General features: G+C 45.3%; 1 protein-coding gene and 1 long non-coding RNA gene across 5 annotated transcripts in view; one reads left to right on the top strand and one right to left on the bottom strand.

Moving 5' to 3' along the window:
- LOC308587571 overlaps positions 1-22,348 on the top strand; it is a 199,878-nt gene that overhangs the window by 103,593 nt on the left and 73,937 nt on the right. The gene's annotated exons all lie outside the window — the stretch shown is intronic.
- On the bottom strand, positions 9,521-21,393 carry CDCA4 (cell division cycle associated 4). 4 transcript variants are annotated; one of them, XM_081194444.1, is made up of 4 exons: positions 21,248-21,339; positions 19,376-19,419; positions 15,252-15,336; positions 9,521-12,713 (listed from the first exon to the last, which is right to left on the bottom strand). In XM_081194444.1, exons 3-4 carry the CDS (start codon positions 15,288-15,290, stop codon positions 11,964-11,966), a joined length of 789 nt encoding a protein of 262 aa, XP_081050570.1. In that variant the 5' UTR covers positions 15,291-15,336; positions 19,376-19,419; positions 21,248-21,339; the 3' UTR covers positions 9,521-11,963. The 4 variants fall into 4 exon arrangements, with proteins under 4 accessions (XP_081050570.1, XP_081050569.1, XP_081050572.1 ...); XM_081194443.1 differs by lacking the exon at positions 19,376-19,419 and having other exon boundaries at positions 21,248-21,393; XM_081194446.1 differs by lacking the exons at positions 19,376-19,419; positions 21,248-21,339 and adding an exon at positions 20,291-20,415.

Genomic DNA, 22,348 nt, shown 5'->3' with positions numbered 1-22,348 from the left:
CCAAAGAGGGCGGAGCTCCCGTCGGGGCTGCTGTCCAATGAGGTGCTCGTTCGCTGCTACCTTCCTTCCTTCTTTCTCTCTCCGTTCTTTTCCCCGCCCCCTTTTTGGAACTCTGCAAAGAGGCTTTTCTCGCGCAGGGTCTGTCCGCGAGGGCGACTGCTGCTGGATGCGCGTGGCAGGGCTGCCGTTCTAGTGGAAAGCGAACCTTCATTCGTTTGAGACTTGTTTCTAAATGACTTGGCGCGACTTGCGGGTGTTTCCTGGGAAATTAAGTCCTTGAGAGGCGAATCTGATCCGCGTCCGAGTAACCCTGCAAAGGGCGGCGGGCGGATTCGTTCCGAGGCTTATTAAATGATGTTTGCAGCCGAGTAACTGTTGCCCGCAAGGTAGCAGGCGGGGAATGCACGCGCGCCTGCTTCCTCGGAAGACCCCGGTTTAATTCAGTGGGTTTTATTTCCAAGGACTTCCTTTTTTGCAGCTGAAAAACATAGATATGAGGTGATAATCAATGTAGACCACAAACCTGTGAAACAAGATTGCAAGTTTACTAAAAAGGATGAAAAGGCAGTTCATAAAGGGGGGGGGCGGTTTTATGTAAGAATGGTAACAAACCCACAGAAGATTTCCAATGGAGCAGAAAAACAAATTAGAGTTAAACTCTAAATCTAATGACTTGCTTCCCATTAGCCTTGTCTGCTGCCTTTCAGGGTGTCTTTGATTCCTGAGATCACACCCAATCTAAAAGCCAAAGCTTTTGAATCCACAAAATTGAAGGAAGGGCTATGGCCAAACTTGGCCCGTTAGCTGTTTTGGGACTACAATTCCCATAATCTCTGACCACTGGTCCTGTTAGCTAGGGATGATGGGAGTTGTAATCCCAAAACAGCTGGAGGGCCAAGTCTTCCAACCCTGCCCACAGCAAGGATTCCCCATCTCTGGTGTAAGGCTTTTCCTTGGGACCTGGCATTAGTTGGGTAGGTAGGCAAAAGAAGAGAGAAAGGAATTCGTATAGTTAGTGTGCAATATGCAGGGTATGGTAAGTGAGTATTATATGTGTTTCTAGGGCTTCTTTCCTCAGGCTTTCTATTAAAAGAACAACTGCAATATCCCCCCCCCCCCTGAAGCTGTGTCCTACCATTTACTAGAACCTTTGACGTGCCAGGACAGCTGCCAAGAGATAAAACGTCAGGAGCAACCACATTAGCACATTTTCTGTTAATCTTTTACTTTTGGGAAGAACAGCGCTGCAATTCTCTCTTGGCGCCAGCTCCATAGTGGCATTAAATCAGAACCAGAAGGAATATACAGTAGATCCTGCTTTTCTTTGGGGACACCAAATCAACTTTCAATGAAATCAGTTAAAAGACAATCAACATATTTTTTTAAAAATGGAAGTGATTAAATTTATTTTGCATCACAAGAATAAGCAATACGACAGTCTTTGATCATCTTTCTCAAATACAAAAGAAAAAGTCTTAGCGTGCAAACCATTTCAAATAATCTTGATAACTGTGATGTTAAAACTTCAGTCTCTTTAAAGTTTCAATTCCGGGTACATCAAAATCTGATTTTGTGTAACTTTCCATTTGCAAATTTTGTCACCGATTCCTTCAGGTCAAGCATTGATGCTTGGTCATGTTCAACTAGTCTCTTTTGCAACATAGTTGGGCATTCACCACCGCTCCGGGGGAGCGTTCACCACTTGTCACTGACCCCGGAATGTGAGAAGGATCTTTAGAGCAATGGAAACATTAGGCAAATTATCCAGGAGTTTTTGTTGTTGTATGAAGAGAAGTATACTCCTTGTGACAGCATAGACTTTGGAAGTCTTCAAGCTATTGCTATATATACCTAGTAAACAACTCTCATGTACGAATTACTCCGAAAATGATAAAATTCTTCAAAATATGAAAGTAACATATTGTCAGAAATCCCTAAGATATGACAAAAACTAATCTGTATGAAACTGTGCCTTCCTTAGTTCAGCATTGCACCCCTCTGAGGCCTGCACCATAGTGGCTGCCTCGTTGGCCTAATGGTAGCATTGGCCACAACACAACCACATGGGCGGCTGAGTAGGTTCAATAATGAGCCGTCACCAGTGTTCGATTGCACTCACCCAGAGTTTTCCTCTGCTTCCGTTCAAGCCATCTCCCAGCTGGTGTCATTGCCCTAAGCTCGGGTGTACCAAGGAGCTAAGCTTCCTTGGCTAGAGAGAACACAGGAAGATGCCTTATACAAAGTCAAAGCATTGGTCTACCCAGTCCAATATTGTTTACACTGATAGGCAGCAGTTCTCCAGGGCAGCAGCAGAGCATGTCTCCATGCCGCTCAGGTGGGGTGTGTGTGCATGCCCATGTCAGGGGTGAAGGACAAATGAAGCCCACTGCACCTGCCTGACCCCCACCTTCCCTTTTCGTCAATCACTTGTAGTCAAGTAAGATTGTCTTCCATGAACACAGTTTTAACAATGAGTCCGTAAGTAACTGTGGAGGCCATGGGTGGGGACATAGGTTTCCGGGCAGGAGTTGATCACGGTGAGGGTTTGCCATATGTGCCTTCTTCTTAGCATGTTTTCCCCTTTCATCTGAGTTTGAGTGTCTTCAAAGCTCATGACACCTTTGGTAAAGACTGTTCTCCAGTTGGAGCGCTCGCAGGCCATTGTTTCCCAGTTATATGAATATGATACGAATACGATATATTTATTGTCATTGTCCAATACAGAACAATGAAATTGAAAATCTACGTAAGACATTCAAAAACCGCTAAAAACTCTGAAACCCCATTTTAACATACAATATACTATAAGACTCCTTATGCTGTGTTTAGAACCAGAATTGCATTTGCGTAGACACTCTTTCTCAGGCGACTAGTCCTGGTCTTTATAACCCTATACCTTCTTCCAGAAGGCAGAAGCTGAAAGAGATCATTTCCAGGGTGCGTACTATCCTGCGCTATCTCTGCCGCTTTCTTATGGCACCTGGCAGCATAGATTTGATCTAACGTGGGAAGAGTGCACCCAATTATTCTCTCTGCAGTCTTTACAACCCTGGACAGCATTGTTTTTTCCCTGGCCGTGCAGCTCCCAAACCACACACACAGACCATAAGTTAATACACTCTCCACAATACGATGGTAAAATGCCATCAACAGGTCCTTTGAGAGATTGTTTTTCTGGAGGATTTGTCAGTGTTTATACTACATTTTTTAAAGATTTGCCTGCCAGCCCCCATCATTGCTGGAGTGACACCAGTCCTGAGTGGCATGGCTCTCCAGTTGGCACCCTGCCCAGATCCGAGCCTTGCAAGGCAGTGCTGGGAGGGCAGTGTGGGAACGCGGCAGGCAGCCGTGCACCCCTCAGTCCCAGTCTTATCTGAGGCTATAATTGAAGGATGCACAGTTGCTCTGTCCCTCTCATGTGGCTCTTCCTACACGGTCTTGCTAAGTGGTGCAGGGCTGGCTCAGGGAGGGTGGCGGGAGCTGTGCACCCCCCATATGTGCCCAGGGTGATTGCCCCAGCATCCCTCTCACGTTACACCCCTGATCCAGGGTTTCAGAAGGTGAGCCCTACCTAGAGATGGCAAGGATTGAACCTGGGACCCTTTGTATGAAAGGGGGTCCTCTGTTTCTTCTTCTAGGTTTGCCCCTCCCCCCCGCAACCCTGCAGGGTAGTGGGGGTGGGGTGGCAGTATTGCACAAACCTACAAACTTAAGCAATTTTACCGTGGCCGTTTGTGGCCCAATGGCACTTGCCTCCCTTACGCAATCAAAAGAGGCTGGCAAAAATGGTTATGCCTGTTTTTTAAAAATGCATGTGCAGTTTTGAAATCGGTGGAGAATAAGTCAAGTCAATAATTAAACAATGCTGTGACTCAGAGTAAATCACTGCTAAGCAACAGTCGTTCCAGTTTTACGTACTCAAAGGGAGCTGCTCATAATTAACCTTTTGCATTAAACACTCCTATGCACCACAGAGCTTTAAAGTCCAGATCATATAAAAAGCAAAAGCGCCTTTCCCTTTGCTGTACCCTTTGAAGGCTGCATAGGTGTCTATGTGCATGCGTGTTTTTGAACACTCCATACCAAAAAAAAGATTTTCTGTACAGAGGGACAACTTAAATAAATAACCGTGTGTGTGTGCGTGTATGTTGCACTTTTAAATGGTGCAGTCTAGTACAAAACCTTATTCCTTGGTTCTGGCCGGGGTGCTGAGAAACTTAGCTACATGGTACATGCAAACTCTTGTAATAATGAGGTACCGGTAACTGTTAGGTGGATTTGTAGCTGGTTGACTGACCGAACCCAAAGAATACTTGTTAATGGTTCCTCATCATCCTGGGGAAAAGTGACGCGCGCTTTCCTGGGCCCGCTGTTGTTCAACGTCTTCATGAACGATTTGGATGAAGGAATTGAGGGGATGCTCATCAAATTTGCAGATGACACCAAACTGGGAGGGGTAGCTAATGCTGCAGAAGACAGAATCAGAATTCAAAATGACCAGAATTATTGGAGAACTGGGTGCCAGCTAACAAGATGAATTTCAGTTGGGACAAATGTACTGAAAGGTTCTGCACTTAGGCGGGAGTAACCAGCTGCAGAAATATAAGATGCAAAACACCTGGCTTACATGTGAAAAGGATCTAGGGGTCTTAGTGGGCAACAGGTTTTGCAGTAGCAAAAAAAGCTAATGCTGTTCTAAGCTGCACCCACAAAAGTCTAGTGTTGAGGTCAAGGGAAGCAATGGTACCGCTCTATTCAGTCTTGGTCAGACCACATCTGGAGTACTGTGTCCAATTCTGGGCACTACAATTTAAGGAGGATGATGATAAGATGGGATGTGTGTAGAGGAGGGCAACCAAGAGGATCCGGGGTCTGGAAACCAAGCCTGATGAGAATCAGTTGGAGCTGGGTATGTTTAGCCTGGAAAAGAGGAGACTGAGAGGAGATATGAGAGCCATCTTCAAATATCTTAAGGGCTGTCACATAGAAGATGGAGCAAACTTGTTTTCTCCTGCTCTGGAGGGTAGGACTCGAACCAATGGCTTCAAGTTACAAGAAAGGAGATTCCGACTAGAAATACGGAAAAAACTTTCTGACAGTAAGAGCTGTTCGACAATGAAAAGGTCTCCCTCGGGAGGTGGTGGACTCTCCCTCCTGGGAGGTTTTTAAGCAGAGGTTGGATGGCCATCTGTCATGGATGCTTTAGCTGGGATTCCTTCATTGCAGGGGCTTGGGCTAGATAACCCTTGGGTCCCTTCCAACTCCATCATTCTACAATTTTATGAAAAGCCCAGTGGCTTCCTTCTTTGCTGCAAAAGCATCATGGGAGAGACAGCAACTTGGAGTAGAACAGCAGCACAGAGGAGTTGCTTTATTTTTCTCTGTCAGTCATTTCTCTGCTCCCAATCATCCTCAGAGCCACTCCCTGCTCCCTACCCCAGGTTGCAAACAAACATTTGGAAACCTGCAGTGAAAGCCACCAGGGTGTGACCAAGGCGTTTTGCTGCTTGTGGCAGAGCAGCAAATAGTGTGCTTTCTCCCCCTCTGCCTCCCACCTGCTGTGCAAGTCAAGGTGCCTACTGCAAAAGGCCAACCAAGTTATTTTGATATTTGGGATAGAAAAATCTCACAATTTTCTCTTGCCCTTCTTTGGAAGGAACAGTTCAGCAACAGTAAGGGCAGCTATCCATGCCTTGCCTTTTCATGACTCCCCAAAATCAGCTTCAAGCGTGTTGGGTGGCAATTCGTAATGGGGGAAAAGAGGGTGTCGAGTCAATTGTCCCCTTGCTTAGGCATCTGAGTAAAAGGTGGTATTTGGATAGAGATTTGCTTCTTTGCAATTAGAATGATCTTGTCAAGTTAAAGCTCCTGTGTTTTAAGGGCAGGAGAAGAGGCTTGGTGATTGGGAAGTAGTTTCTGCTGCAGGAAAACAAAAGTACCAGGAGATTCTAGCCTTCTGATTAGTTCAGGGCATTCACCACCGTTTTAATATATTAATTTTTTACTATTGTTGGCATCCACCTGTCTCGAAAAACAATGGAGTGAGCCTCTGGGGGGCAAAGTCAAACCACTGGAGTATTACTGCGCCTGCCGTGGCTTCAGAGACCTGTAACTTGTGTTAACGGAAAAATCCGAGGGCTCCCTTGGACAAAAACAAAGACACCAACCAGGATAACTTGGAGCAAAACAGCAGCCTGTAGGCTTGGCCTTTATTGAACTGTTGCAACAGGGTGTTCCCCTCACTTGCAAGAGAGAGGAAAGACCCAGCAAGATGGTCTGCAAGACCTTATAAAAACTTTTGAAATTCCCATCCTCCAGGTCAAGCCCACCCCCAGAAACATCATGCATACATTACAGAAAGGAGGGGTTGAGGGAGGAGTTGTGGTGGTAACCTGAGTGTCCTGTCACCTGGCTGGTTCCTCCTTTCCCCCTGCCCATGAGTCACTTCCAGGAGACAAAGGGGAGTTTGCAGTTTCCTGCCCCCAGAGGGAAGATCTGATTATTGTCCTTTGTTTCAGTCCATGCTGAATCCACTACTATACGCAAGTTGTGATTTTGATTGTCTTCTGTCTGGGATTATCAGGGTTGACATAGCAACTGGGCAGGGCTCCTGTGGATGTGCTGGTATGCTGAAGGGATTATGGCTGACCAGAACCAAGCCACCCCCCTCTGATAGTCCTTGTCATATGGAGTAAAATAAAAATGGAACAGTGCAGATCCGATGTATGGTTGATTCTTCTATGAATTTATAACAGAAATGTGGCGTATGTAGTGTGTGAGTGTGTGTGAAGTTTGTACAAACTGAATGATTGGGGGGGGGGTTGGTTCCTGCTACAATTGCAAGTGCTGCTGCTTCTTGTTTTTACTGCATCAGCAGTCTTGGCATGCAGGGAAAGTCCGTAACTCACCAAGGGTTTAAGACCCATCCGCTCCCCTCACCTAGTTTAGCTGGCCAGTCAAAGCCGTTTCCTGGAGTGTGACCATTGTTGCATACTGACAGCTTCTGGGAGCCACAGGTGAAAGCTGAGCGCAGGATGGAGACTACAGCTGGACAAACTACCCCAGGAGGAGCATGTGCCGTCCCCCACCAGATTTATTAAACCCTAGTAACACCCCATACACCATCGAATTGCCATGGATTATATCTGGTAGCCTCAATGCTTGGCAATATGTATAGAGTTAGACTAAATTAGCTTTGCTATTTTGTTCTGGTTTACAATTCCAAGCTGCATTGACAATTGGATTTTCTAACTGTAGTTTTTACAAGAATTTTGATCCCATTTTATGCTATCACTTATTTTGTTATTTCTTATTAATCCACTTCCATTTAAAATTGGCGTGTGTCTATTTGGGTGAAGCTTTTGTACCGAACGCAGTTCCTAAGTTCCTGGTCGCTTGCTGTTAAGTTAGTGATCCTGAGGCTCAAGGAGTAAAGAGCCACTGCCATTTCTCTAGTCTTAGGGGTGTCTGCTAAGGTCGGCGAGTCTCCTGTCCCAGGCTGGCTGGACAGTAGTGTTGGCAGTGTATCTTGCAAGGCTGGTGGTAGACCCTGAATAGTAGCTCTGCTCTTGTAGTGCAGACCACCAGAAAAACCTCCTTTGCACCACTTAAGCAGTTTCCTGCTGTCCCAGGACAACTATTGAGCCCCTCTGATATGCTGGAGTGGCTGGTTTTCAGATGACATAAGTCTACTGCTTTCATAGTTGCTTTAGCCATCTTTTCCAAAAATTATATAGTGCTTCTATTTAATGCACTACACACACCAAGTAAATGTTGGGGGTCTCACCTTAGCTTTTAAGTCAGGCAAAGGCAAACTCCGGCCCTCCAGATGTTTGGGACTACAATTCCCATCATCCCTAGCTAACAGGACCAGTGGTCAGAGATGATGGGAATTGTAGTCCCAAACATCTGGAGAGCTGGAGTTTGCCTATGCCTGTTTTAAGTTATTGTGGCATACGCTTTCATTGATTGGAGTCTGAACAGCTGCAAGAGCTGTGTTTTTTATTCCAACTGACTAAATATGGCCAACTCCCCCTGGTAGCTGTCATCTTAAACAAGCATCCACACATAAAAGTGTTGGGCTCCCAGGCACATGCCAAAATTCAAGTGAGAGTGAAAACATAGATGAACAACTTGCAGGTCAACACATCTGGAAGCTCACAGCTCCCATCATCCCTGATCCGACACCTGTAGATTCCTCATCCCTGAGGTATAATCAAGAAGTCAAAGGAAATATTGAGCAAGTGTCAAGAGAAGAGGCAGTGGCTAAAGTAAAGGTAGGGCTGAGGGGGAATGGAAGGCACCTGGCAATGCTGGAAATTGGCATTTTCAAATATACTATTATGGACCAACCAATTTAATCTGTTTGGGATTCATCAGCTGCACCCCTATGGGGCATCTGCTTATGCCTGCATTGCAGGGGGTTCATTACTTGTAATAAATGGTGATGGATTTTCCAGTTTTAAGATGACCCTTCAGCTAGAACTGATGAAGCAATTTCATGAGTCCAGTTAGAATCATAGAATCCTAGAGTTGGAAGAGACCACAAGGGCCATCAAGTCCAACCCCCTGCCAAGCAGGAAACACCATCAGAGCACTCCTGACATATGGTTGTCAAGCCTCTGCTTAAAGACCTCCAAAGTAGGAGACTCCACCACACTCCTTGGCAGCAAATTCCACTGTCAAACAGCTCTTACTGTCAGGAAGTTCTTCCTAATGTTTAGGTGGAATCTTCTTTCTTGTAGTTTGGATCCATTGCTCCGTGTCCGCTTCTCTGGCGCAGCAGAAAACAATCTTTCTCCCTCCTCTATGTGACATCCTTTTATATATTTGAACATGGCTATCATATCACCCCTTAACCTCCTCTTCTCCAGGCTAAACATGCCCAGCTCCCTTAGCCGTTCCTCATAAGGCATCATTTCCAGGCCTTTGACCATTTTGGTTGCCCTCCTCTGGACACGTTCCAGTTTGTCAGTGTCCTTCTTGAACTGTGGTGCCCAGAACTGGACACAGTACTCCAGGTGAGGTCTGACCAGAACAGAATACAGTGGCGCTATTACTTCCCTTGATCTAGATGCTATACTCCTATTGATGCAGCCCAGAATTGCATTGGCTTTTTTAGCTGCTGCGTCACACTGCTGGCTCATGTCAAGTTTGTGGTCAACCAAGACTCCTAGATCCTTTTCACATGTACTGCTCTCAAGCCAGGTGTCACCCATCTTGTATTTGTGCCTCTCATTTTTTTTGCCCAAGTGCAATACTTTACATTTCTCCCTGTTAAAATTCATCTTGTTTGTTTTTGCCCAGTTCTCTAATCTGTCAAGGTCGTTTTGAAGTGTGATCCTGTCCTCTGGGGTGTTAGCCACCCCTCCCAGTTTGGTGTCATCTGCAAATTTGATCAGGATGCCCTTGAGTCCATCATCCAAGTCGTTGATAAAGATGTTGAAGATGTTCTTTAACTACAAGTTACCAACAGGCACAGAATTTACCCAGATTGAAAAGAACCTACTAAGCAAAGTAGTCACTTCATATTCAACTTTAATATAAAAAGACATTAATCACTTTCAAATGCATTAGAAAGTTTCCCCTTACAAACTGCATGATCTGGCACAAAAACTGAGTTACAGAAATAGGCATCTACCTGCCAGGTCTGGAAAACATACACTGCTGTTTTCAAATCAGGTGCTTCAAAAGCATTTAAATTATTAAGGCCGCAATCATGAAACCACTTCCTTGAAAGCAGCCCCATTAACCTCAGGAGGGGCTACTTATGCAAAGTGGTTTCAAATTGCAACCTAAACTAAGACAAAGACATTTAGCTATACATACACAATGACAAGGATCTTTATGCTTTGAAAGAGTTGTTTGGGTTGTGCATGGTGCGCAGCCATATTGGCTTTGAGGGCTATGGTAATTCCCATTGCAAAGATACTACAACTCTTTGCTGGGAGATAAGGCGTCCAACATTTTGACATGTGTCTTTTGCATACAGTGTCACAGCTGCAGAAATCAAAATGAGTTTTAAAAAGCAACATTTCCATTGATCTATGCAAACAGATGCAAGGTAGCTAAAATTGCTTTGTCAGGTGGCAGATATACTCCTTTAACTGTTAAATGAAACTTTTTTTCAAAATAATCAAAGTACTCACAGCGCTTTCTATTTTCCCACAACGCAGTATTGTTTCCTGTATTACCAGTTTACCAAGGCAAACGTTGGGCAATTGTATTGCAAAGGTTATCACATATAACACACCCTCTCTCACTGGAAACCGCTTCTAGGAGTTAAGACAATTCATACGCACTCAAACAATTTCATCTTTTTCTTCAATGTTAACCTGCTATGGTAACATCTGTTAATCACGACTCAGCTGAACGCATATTCACACTTGGCATGAGTGGAGCAAGTTAAGTTCGGAGAACACTCTAGAAAGGCCTCTGTAACAGTCTTGTAGTAATTAGTGCAAGGTGAAGGGGGTGTTTCCCCCCCAAACACAGAGAAGTAGGATGGTAAACTTCTGCCAAATAATTCACTTGATGACACAAACATATAAATACTTATAAATAAAACCCACATAATTTATGCTTGAACATGGCTTGAACTTAGGCATCAAGAGCTCCTGCAGCCTGATGAATGCTCCTCCTCTGATGTTCACATGTCAAAACTAACTTATCTCTTTACTCCAACCTTCAACTTGATGCCCTCCAGATATTTAGGACTTCAACTTCCATTAGCCCCAGCCAACATGGCTGTGCTGACTGGGGCTAATGGCAGTTAAAATCTAAAACTCCTGCAAGTAAAAAAATGTCTGGGGAGCAATAGATTGGAGAAAGCTGCTTTTCATAGTATTCCCAAGTCTGAATGCTGTCAACTGCTCCTACCTTAAGAAGTCAGATATTTACAAACTTCTGCTGAGCTGTGGAGAGAGGCCCATGGTATGGGGGGGGGGGAAAAAAATCCCTTTTTCAAAGTGATTTAAAAAAATACAACTGCAAATATTTCAGGTTTTAAATAAGCAGTTGGCAGAAGATTTATAGCAAAAATATATCTTCAGAAAATAGCTGAAAGGTTCTGAATACTGATAAACATTTTTTTCAAAACTATTAACTATTTAAAAACAGAAAAGAAAGAATGACAGAGAAAGCTAGCTAGGATAATGGGCACCGCTGCTTTTTTGGCTCCTCCAAGAGCTTATACGGCAAATAAATGTAGAGAAGTCTGTGAAGTATTTACTTGGGATAAAGGAGTGGGAAGGGTAAACCAAACCTTTGGTCCTCAGGCCAATTACTTCAAAAGTAGTCCCACTAAAGTCATATGATTAAACCAGCAAAAGCAAATGCAAAGGGTTGGTGGAAGGTTCCCAGCCTAGATAAAATATGGGCTTCAACTTAAGCAAAGGCCTTACAGCCCACCTTTTGCATGCTGAGGGCTGGAATCTATCTTGCACTTGCACCTTACAGGGGAGGATGAGATGCTCGAGGGAGGAGGAATCTTGCTACACCATTTTAAGCTCCTTCTAAATACTAGAAGGATCTGGTGTTGGAAGTGTTGGGCCCCAAGGAGGCAGCCTGGGGAATGTATGGGTTCAGGACAGAGAAATGGCATGACTAACCTTGTGCACCCAGGAGTCTTTTGACATGAGAAGCCACGACTGAAACTGCAGGAAGCTCCTAATGCAGTTTGTGGCATGGCATAGGGGTGTCACAAGGTTTCAAAATCAGTAGGCTGGCGACTGGTTGATGTGCCTAGAATACCTCCCTGAATTGTGGCTGCTGAAAATATGTAAAGTTCAAACACTACAAATTGCAGGTTAACTTTATACATTAACACAACTTTGCAAAATGAAGTGCTTTGCTTTTTGCTTTTTTTTTGGAAGATCATGTGCAGCTTTGAGAAGATAAACTATTTGGAAGTTTCACTACTTGGGATGTGGTTTCCTTAAAGGATGTCTCCTTCACTCTTTGTCTCAAGATTCAACAAGAATCTCCACAAAATGATCAAGCTCATTAAGGTCAGATTTACAGTTAGAGTTAGAATTTGTGGCTGCTTGAGGAAAAGTTTCAAGTACATCACAGTGTCCCATTTTTGTACTGCCCATCATTCCCGTTAATACTGTGTCTAGATTGTAATAGGAACTGTCAACTTCTGAAAAGAGATCTTCAACCGAGTCAGGAGTTTTTGTTTCTAAGGTTTCAAATATTTGATCCAATGACTTGTGGAAGTTTCCTCTATTTTCTGGAGGGCTCTCCATGTCCCACACATTACTCTGCAGGTTTCTGGGAGCTTGTAGTGGAGCAGGTCTTAAGATTTCTGAACTCTCTTCTGACTGTGCGTCTTCAAAGTCTTTTGAGAAGCCACTATAACCTTGAACAAGCTTTTCTTCAGCTTGCTCCTTCGAAGACCGACAGAGAATATCTGTTGAAACCAGCCGATCAAGAGAGGTTGGTCCTGTACTCTGTGCATTTATCATCTGCCAAGTTCCGTCTTGGGTCATTTCCTCTTGAATCTGCCGTACTGTATTGGCTATAAGTACTGAACGATACAGATTAGGTTCAACAAGCATGTGGCAGAGCTGAAGTTTAACCAAAGACATGTCTAGTAGTGACTGGCGCTGCAGGTTATATGAAGGAATGGCTTTAAAACCAGCTAAAGTTCCTTCAATATCTTCCTCCCCATCAAGACATTTCCTCTTCAGTCCACGTACAAACATTGTGTCCTGTTGAAAACAGAGCAAGATGCTATTAGATAACAAATCCAGAGCTTGTCTTCTAAGGTTTTATATTTAAAATCAAACAGCTTTATTACAAAACTGAGATTAATAAGGCATTCCTTTAGTCTGTACCCTGGAAATTAAACTCGGCATTTGCCACAATCAAAGTAGTATTAAAGGCACCCCAGGTGAAACCAGCTTTTGACAAGTGAATAATCTGCAGGTTCCTCTTATTAAATAAAACTTGAGTTAAAATCATTTTCAAATGTGATTTGCACACACCTAACATTCAATCAATACAGAATAGGTACTGTCTTAATGAGATAGCTTGTGCACAGCCACTCCATTCCAGGACAATTAACCTGGGACCAGTAAATAAATGTTCTGAATTATTTAGCTACAAGGTACGTTCAGACATCCTGGCACCAGAGAAGAGCATCTCTGCATGAGAGGGTAGCTAATACAAGCTGATTCTATGTTCCTTTTTCTTGGTATGGAAAGAATCAACATACAGCATCACAATATTTACAATTCAGAATGAGAGGGGTTTTCAAAAGATTTCCTAAAGACCATAGGAGCCCTGTGAGTCTGTCTATGGAAAGTGCTACAGAGCACAGATACTACTGTTGAGAAAGGAAGATGGCCATAAGGAGCAGAGCTAAATCCAGTTTGTCATATCCATTGGGGGGGGGGGGGGGAGAGATTCAAGTGCTCCCTAAAGGATCCTGGACTCCAAGCCAGGCATAGGTCAATGGCTATAGTCTAGCTGTCAGACAATTATTTTTAAAGGAATTCTGCAGTTGGCAGACCAACCAAAACTGGTGGTGCCATTTCAGCAACAAGATGCAGAACCAAGTCTATAAGCACCCTCAAGTTTCCAATCTGCTTTTTCAGGGGGAGCATGACTCTTCCTAGAAGTGGCAGCCTACCTATTTCTTGATTTCTGTGCTGTTTATCATCAAAATCTCCATAGCCTGGACTAAGCTTCATCTTATTAACCCTCATCCAGATAATCTTGGATTACGTGACTGAGGTGTCGAAAAGCTCCTGTTGCTGTTTGCAATGCGGAAAAAGGAGGTTCTTAAATGTGTCAGGCAAATTTGCTAGGAATCACAGTCTCAATCACATTTAGCACCATTTCCTTGAGGTTCAACACAAGCAAGGTTTTAAACATATGAAATGGACAGACCATTGGTATAGCTCAGCATTCTGTACACTGATTGGTAGTGAGTCTCTAGGTTTTCAGACACAAATCTCTCTCTACCACAGCTGGAGATGCTGGAAGTTTCTGCATGCAAAGCAATACTGAGCTGTAGCCCCTTCCGTAGGAAACAAATACTTGTGCGAATGCTTTCGTCTTCCTGCTAGTTTAACAAGAAGCAAGACTGCAAGAGAACAAGCAGCTCTCTGACCCACTTAGGAACTACAAACATCTCGGTTGGTAGAGCATGAGACTCTTAATCGCAGGCTTGTGGGTTCAAGACTCACATTGGGCAAAATAATCCTGCATTGCAGGACATTGGACTAGATGACCCTTGTGGTCCCTTCCAACTCTACATTCTATGATTCTAATAAACAATGATTTTCTCTTCTTCTCTTTCAAACTCCTCCTGCCAACTCTAAATATCAATATGCTTCTACAAATAAAGCAGGGTCCCTCTTGGTCTTGTCTCTGGTGACTTGAAGTTGTGTCTTATGGTGGTTGTTCTGGCAGAAATCCACCATGGAAGGGAATGCTCATCACGGTGCCACAACAAAACCATTCTCACAATAGCTGAGTAGGCGAGGGAATATATCCAAAGCAAGGCTAGTTAAGTGTGTTCCAGATGAGTGCACCAAAATACAAAGTTGGTGGCACAGAGCCTGTTCATTCCCAATTCTCAGGCCCACATGCTCAATTCAATCAGACTTCATTAATTAATCAAACCAGGGTTTGAGGGTATATCTGAAAAAGGCAAAATAATTTGGACAAATCAGTTTGCCTAGTTCAAGGGCAACTGCAAAACCATAGGGGAAATGGGAACTGGCACGCCTGAGATTCAAGCAAGATGAGAGATCACAGAGCCAAAGATAATCACTACCCTTTTCTCAAAATCAACTCATCCCACATATCTGTTGCTTGCAATGAGGAAGATATGGACAGATTTCTGCCACATGGATCCAGCGACTATTCTGATTTTGTTTAGCAATATGCCCCCTCCAATTCTACCATTACAGGAGAATTCTAGATTCACCCCCTACCGTACTCTCTTGTCTTCCCTTTTCCAGTGAAACAGAAAAAGAAGATTTCCTTCCATGCAGATTATATAGAAGAGAAAAATCAGGGCAAGTCAGAACTGAGTGCATTATGACCACCCTGAATTCAGGGCTACTTCAAATATAAGACTACTAAAGTCAAGACACATATGGTGGCAGAGATTATCACAAGTAACTATTTAACCCATTAAATTCCTATTTCCTTGAGTCCCTGCACCTTGTAACTTGAGAGCACTTACTAAGTCCAGTAATGCTTACCAGATAAATTTTAGTCCACAAGTTACTTACCAATAATTGTGTCTGATGCAGTCCTTCCTCTTCCCCCATATTACAGAGCAAGATTCCATACAGCAAGTGTTCTAGCACCACCTACCTGAGAGCAGCAGGTGAAAAAATAAATATGCATTCCGTCAGTTAGAAAGAAAATTCACAGAAAATATGATAGAAACATTTTCAAAGCAAACTTATTTCCTCTCTTCCCATATGCATTCCCTCTCCCATTTGACAAAATAATGTGAAGTGAAAGCTAGGTTTGCAGAAAGTATGCAGTAAACCTCCCAAATCAGCCCCTGCAGCTATGGCTGATGAAACTTGAAACATTTATGTAGCGCTTCCATGCATTCCACATATATTACAGTGTTGCAATCTTTGCAAACACCCAGCAGGATAGATCAGTATTATTCCCACATTGTAGATGGGTGGTGGTGAAGGATAAAGCATTGGTGGCGGCCCACGCTTGTCTAAGGGCACCTATTGTTATTAATTAGGGATGTGATTTCAAAATACTTGATTTGAATACAGACACGGACTTCAATGGTAGGTGACCTTATAATTAGAAACTGTCAATTCACTCATGTTTGTCTCACATAGCAACAGTAGGAGCTAGCAGCTAGTATCATTGTCAACAACAACTACTTATTGTCCAATACCCTCAACTCCAGCTGTGGTATCCCAGGGTAAAGGAATTCACTTCTACTGCTAATTTTAGCAATATTTTCAATTTTTTAATGTTCTTGTTAGAACATATGAATGTGAAGCATTAATAGATTACATGTTAAAAATACAGCCTTTAATACAGTACTTTCAGTCCTGAATCTACTGTCATCAATTTCATTGGGTGACCACCTGCCCACTCACCAATATTGCTGAGACTGGAAATATGTTGTAAAAAGGTAAAGGACCCCTGACAGTTAAGTCCAGTCATGAATGACTCTGGGGTTGTGGCGCTTATCTCACTTTCCTGGCCGAGGGAGCCGATGTTTGTCCGCAGACAGTTTTTCCGGGTCATGTGGCCAGCATGAATAAGCCGCTTCTGGCGAAACCAGAGCAGCACACAGAAACGCCATTGACCTTCCCGCCGGAGCAGTAGCTATTTATCTACTTGCACTTTTTTGGCGTGCTTTCGAACTGCTAGGTTGGCAGGAGCTGGGACCGAACAATGGGAGCTCACTCTGTCAGAGATTTGAACCGCAGACCTTCTGATCTGCAAGTCCTAGGCTCTGTGGTTTAGACCACAGTGCCACCTGCATCCCTTGAAAATATGTTGGATGTTCGACAATTGCTAATTACCGTACTTTCTCCCTTAATGGGGAATGAAAATCTACCAGCTAGATGTAGCCAGCTAATCCCTTTAGCTACTGCTCATGTATAGTTCATGGATCTCTGAAACATGGGGTATGAACCAGTTACCGTATTTTGCGCCCCATAAGACGCTCCGGCCCATAAGACGCACCTAGTTTTTTGGGGGGAAATAAAGAAAAAAAATGTTATTTCCCCCCCCCCCAGGTGCGGGGCTGGAAGAACCAGGTCGGGGAACAGTGGGAAGGTACGCTCTGCCTCCCCGCTGTCCCCCGAGCTTGTGGGGCTGGCGATGGGGAGAAGTGCACCAGTCCCGGGAGGGCAGGCAGCACTGTGCCGCCACCCCGAGCGGCGCGGGACTTAGCGCCCCGCTCGGGATGGCGGCGTAGACCTGCCTGCAGTCCCGCGACAGCAGGCAGCTCTGTGCCGCCATCCCGAGCGGGGCGGGACGTAGCGCCCCGCTCGGGATGGGGCGTAGACCTGCTTGCAGTCCCGCGACGGCAGGCAGCTCTGTGCCGCCATCCCGAGCGGGGCGGGACTTAGCGCCCCGCTCGGGATGGCGGCGCAGAGCTGCGCTGGTCCCAGGAGCGCAGGCAGCTCTGCTGGGCCACCGGGAGCGGGGCGGAGCTTCTCCCCCGGCTCCCAGGCAGAGCTGCGCTGGTCCTGGGATTGCAGGCAGCTCTGCGCAACCCTCGGAGCTGGTCTCCCGAGGGTTGCGCAGAGCTTCCTGAAGCCTGGAGAGCGAGAGGGGTCGGTACGCACCGACCCCCCTCGCTCTCCAGGCTTCAGCGAAAGCCTGCATTCGCCCCATAAGACGCAGGCACATTTCCCCTTCATTTTTGGAGGGGAAAAAGTGCGTCTTATGGGGCGAAAAATACGGTACTTATCAGATTTTATTGTGCTTCAAAGCTTATTATTTGCTTCTTTACATGCCAAGATACCTGTCCCTTTACTCATCTGCATTTCTCTACCTTATTAATATTTATTGATGCTATTCTACAATTTCCCTTTTCCTGCAAAAAATATATAGTTGCTGTGGATTGAATCCAAGTCACCCACATAATACGACCAGACAACATGATTACCAAAGTAGAAAAATCCACAGTACTGTACTTTGAGATTGCATTAACATTCCAAATGTGCCCTGCATAGGATACCAAGTGCTTCATTCAAGAGCTAACTATAGGAGAGGTTTAATTTAAAATGGCTCAGGTGATGTCACCATATTTAAATGTAACTGTGAAAGATATTTGAGAGGACTTATCTGTGATCTGCTGAATGATATTTGATAAAATGCAAGATGGGCTGTGGGGGCCTGGACAGCTAAGGTCTCTAGGACTTAATCACCATATACCTGTAAAAGCTAGAGACTAGTTTCTTTCAAGTTACTGCAGTAAGGAAAAATAGGTGGCACTTTACGGACTGCAGTAAGTTGGATGGACAGGGTGGGATGCTGGTGTGAGATAGAGATAAAAATCAAGAAACAATGTTTCTGTGTACAGGATGGTAATGAAAACTCTGTCCAATGTATGAGATGAGAAGGATTGGAGGATGACACAAGAGGCTAAGAAATTACTGGATTATGTAGGATGTGAGGATAACACAGTTACTAAAGTGACGTGGCAAGGGCTGGTCCAGCTGGAAAACTATTTTAAGGTTTTTAAAATGAAGTTAAGCACAAGCCATGCCCAGGGCTGCCAAGATCAAGTTTCTGGGTGCTAGGGCAACTGAATGCCTAGAACCTTTTCTAGCCTTGAGTGAACTTATAATACAATGTGATAAGCAAGACACAAAAAAGGGAGGCTTGTTGAAGCGTCTTGCAAAATTAAGTACAGGGACAATGTTTGGAAAGGCTAACGTGTGGAGCTTTTTGGTTTAGAAAAAGACAACTAAGAGCAACAGATGAAATCATGCACTGTGTGGTGAAACCAAATAGAATCCTTCCCTTAATAAACCAAGGTTTTACTTAATAAAAGTTGATGTGCAGTAGATGTAGGAGACACAAAAAGTACTTCATGCAACATGGTTTTATTAAAGTCCCTGCCACAAAACATGGGTGATGCTCATTGGTTTAGGATGGCTATAGAAGGGGCTTAGACAAACTCATGGTGAATACTTATCAATAGTTGGTTAGGTTAGGACACAATATTAACTAATAGTTTACAGATAAGAGAACAAACCTAGCCTCCCCCAGGCTCGCATATACCTCCTCATTCTGATTTGGAGTTTAGAAACTTTACATTTAATTTTGGATTAACCACAGCTTGCTATTTTATTTGAACTCTGACAAACTGTGGCCAATCTTAACTATGGTTAGTGGAAACGTGCCGACTTCAGGCCACAGCTTATTCAGCTAACTTGTTTTAATTAAACATAGTTAAAGTTAACCATTGTCAGGGTTCAGACTATACACTACTGTGGTTAATATAGAATAGAAGCAGAACAACCCAATTCTCTCCTCACTGGTGCCCCAGAGGAGAGGTGCAGCTAGGTTTGTGCTTTTGATGTTAAAAACCATGTTTTGGCAATGTATCCAAAAGTAGCCAGCATGCCACTGAATACCACTAACTTGGAATGGAAACAGTGTATTTTTGCCTTTGTTCTGTGCTTGTGGGATTAATGGAAGCATCCAACTGCCCACAGTACTAAGATGGACTGATCTGATCCAGTAGGTATCTCCCTATAAACTGGGTTCTTTTGGCTAATCAAAGTCAGTGCCTTCTAGCAGGCTTAAAAACTGAGAAGTCCCACATATGAAATCTTACCTCAGTCGCCTTAGGTCTGAACCTTCTAGCAGGCTTAAAAACTGAGAAGTCCCATATATCAAATCTTACCTCAGTCGCTTTAAGCAACCAACAATTCAGCTTCAGGCTCTTATCTGCATTATTGAAATAATAATGTCCTATGTTATAAGGCTATAAAAACAACTGAAATGTGGGTTGAACAACTGAAAGAGATCTATGCAAATAGAACAGAATTATTAACTGAAATACTGTGAAGTTAGATAATTGAAAACTTCTGCCTTGGACAATTGTAATAAACTAAAGTTGTACTCCTAAACACAATTACTAATAAGCAAATCCCCTTGGACTGACTTCAGAATAAGCATTCTTACAATTGTGTTGTAAACTGTTTCTGTAAAAGGGATAGTACAGTGCATTATATTCAAGATAGTTCAGAATATCAGGTAGACCAGAGAATCAAATATATGGTGTCACAGAAAGGACAAAAAGAACAGGATAACTGAAGAATTCATGGGGAAGTGAGAAACTGCTCCAAAAGATGGAAAGTCTCAGATGAAAACTATATATGGATAAATATGATGATGTAATTATGGGGAAAATTCTTTGGCAATAGGGAAGACAGCATGCAATGGCTATGAGGAAAAAGCCCAAGAGGATATAAGAATTTCAAGTCAAAGGTAAGGATAAAAAGGCAGGAACACAGATAATATTACACTTTGCTTTGAGAGGCAATATTCAAGAAAGGGTGCAGGGCAAAAATGGAGATGAAGGACAGCAGTCAAGGTATATAAAGGAGTCAGGCAGGTAGGTGATGTTAAATGCTGACACATCTTTATTCTAAATCATCAGACACACATCCCACATACAAGACCACCTAACCCTTCTCTTACCAAAAAAGAGAACCCACCCTGCCTGCCCCTCCCCTGTGCTGTCTTAAGAGACAGGAGAACCCAACTTTCCAAGGACTCCTGTTTGTACCCATACACCTCCGAAGCTTCGACCCACCTATTACTGATGGGCGGGCGAAGACGGCATGCCACGGTCGCTTGCGAGAAAGGTACACATGTACGTGTGCACGTGTCAAAGGAAAGGAACACGCTATAACGCTTGCGGGGTGCAGGGAAGTGGGGCTTGATGGGACCTAGTAGGGGAGGGGGAGAGCAAGAGAAACATTGTGTTGCGAGCTGCCCTGAGATCTATGGATGAAAGGGGGGAGATATATCTATATGTCTGTCTGTGTGTGTGTGTGTGTGTGTGTATGTATATAATGTTTCTCTTGCTCCCCCCTCCCCCACTAGAAAAAAGGAAGAGAGGAAAAAAGAGGAGCAGCAGAGGTTTTCCAGCGGGGGCGGGCAGAAAAGAGAAAACGTGTGCAAGATGTAAGAAACATAAAGGGACCCGCGTGGGTGTGGAAACACCCGTGCATGTGCCTGGAAGCGGGGGATGAGCGCGTTTCAAAGGGGCTCGGGGCGCGAGTGGGGAAGGGGAACAGGAGCTGCAGCCGACGCCGCCCCCCCCCCCGACCCCACTCCTGATGCTCAGACGGGGATGATGAGGCGGCGGGGGGGGGCGAAGAAAAGGAGGCGAAGTAGGTAGAACCAGGTTCCGGCCGGGGAGCGAGGCTGCTGCTGGAGCGGGGCCAAAGCGGGTGGAAGGCGAGGATAGCAAAAGCTGCTGCTTCTTCGCGAGGAGAGAAGCCGGACGGTGCTGTAGCGCATGTGGGGCAAGACCCGACGGGGCTGCTGCTGCTGCGGGGCGCCAGGGGAAGCGGGCGGGATGATTCATCCTGTCCTACTCCTCCTCCTCGGCCGCCATTTTGGAGCCGCGGCTCCGTGACCCTCCGCGGGTTCTTCCTCCTCGGCCGGCCCGGTCCCGCCGCTTCCTCCCCCCACCTCCTGTGAATCACCGACCCGGGGCCAGAGGCCCCCTCCGCGGCCCAGCCCGCCGCCCGGCTCTTCTTACCCGCCGGCCCGCGCCGCCTGCCCCTGACGAGCTCCCGCTCCCGCCTCGACGAGCTCCGCGCCTGAGAGGAAAGGGGCGGGGCCAACGGTCCCGGGAGCTCCTCCCCCTTCCCCCCTGCGCCATCTTATTGTCAAACCCCACAAAGAAACGGTCGCCTACGCCCCCTTCTTCCCTCTCCCGCCTTGCTATTGGCGCGGAGGAGGCACGTGGGAGGCCTTCGGCACCGCCCGTCGCAGGCTTCGGCCTTCCCATTGGGTCGTGAGGGAAGCGGGGGAGACGCTCTCCGCTGAGATCATTCGCGCTGGTGTGTGTGTGGGGGGAGTGGAGATCGCTACGGGGATTAGTCCCGCCCACTCGCCAGCCGCCTTTCCTTCTCATTCTTGGGCCCTCGGCCGGGCATTGGTGCAGGGCGTTGCCATGGAACCCAGTCCCGCCCCTCGGCTGTAAGTGGCTGGCCGGGAGGCAGGCGAAGTTTCAAACGCCTGCCAAAGGCTGGGCAGGATTCGGAGGGGAATCCCACGCGCGTTTACATGGGAGTAAGCCTCGCCGAACTTCGGGCTGCAACCCCTACGCATTACTTCCGTGGACTCCCTCTTCGATTCCTTCTAAATGTTGACCCTGGTTTACTATGATAGCCGGAACCTGCAAACTGTGGTTTAATTCAGATACCATGGGCTACCGTTTTTGGCCCACGTGCTAACCATAGTTGCTGTTAATGCAGAACGGTAACTCCGGGGAGGGGCCATGGGCGTAGCCAAGGGGCAGCTGCCCCCCCTCAAGTAAAAATACTTAACTGAGGTTCTGCCCCCCCCAACATGAATCCTGTCCCCCCCCCAAAAAAAAAATCCTGGCTGCACCCATGGGGTGGGCTAGACAGGTTTTTGTTGCTCCAGGGGAATTTTCCAGAAGGGCACCATTGAGGCTCTTAGCTTTGTGTGTTGGTTACAGATAGGTAGCCGTGTTGGTCTGCCATAGTCAAAATAAAAAAATTCCTTCCAGTAGCACCTTAAAGACCAACTAAGTTAGTTCTTGGTATGAGCTTTCGTGTGCATGCACACTTCTTCAGATACACTTCTTCAGATACACATGTATCTGAAGAAG

The sequence above is a fragment of the Podarcis bocagei genome, assembly GCF_964188305.1.
Source record: "Podarcis bocagei genome assembly, chromosome: 1".
NCBI lineage: Eukaryota > Metazoa > Chordata > Lepidosauria > Squamata > Lacertidae > Podarcis > Podarcis bocagei.
The sequence above is the reverse complement of the archived record's forward strand: the minus strand, read 5'-3'. Positions and strand labels throughout refer to the sequence as shown.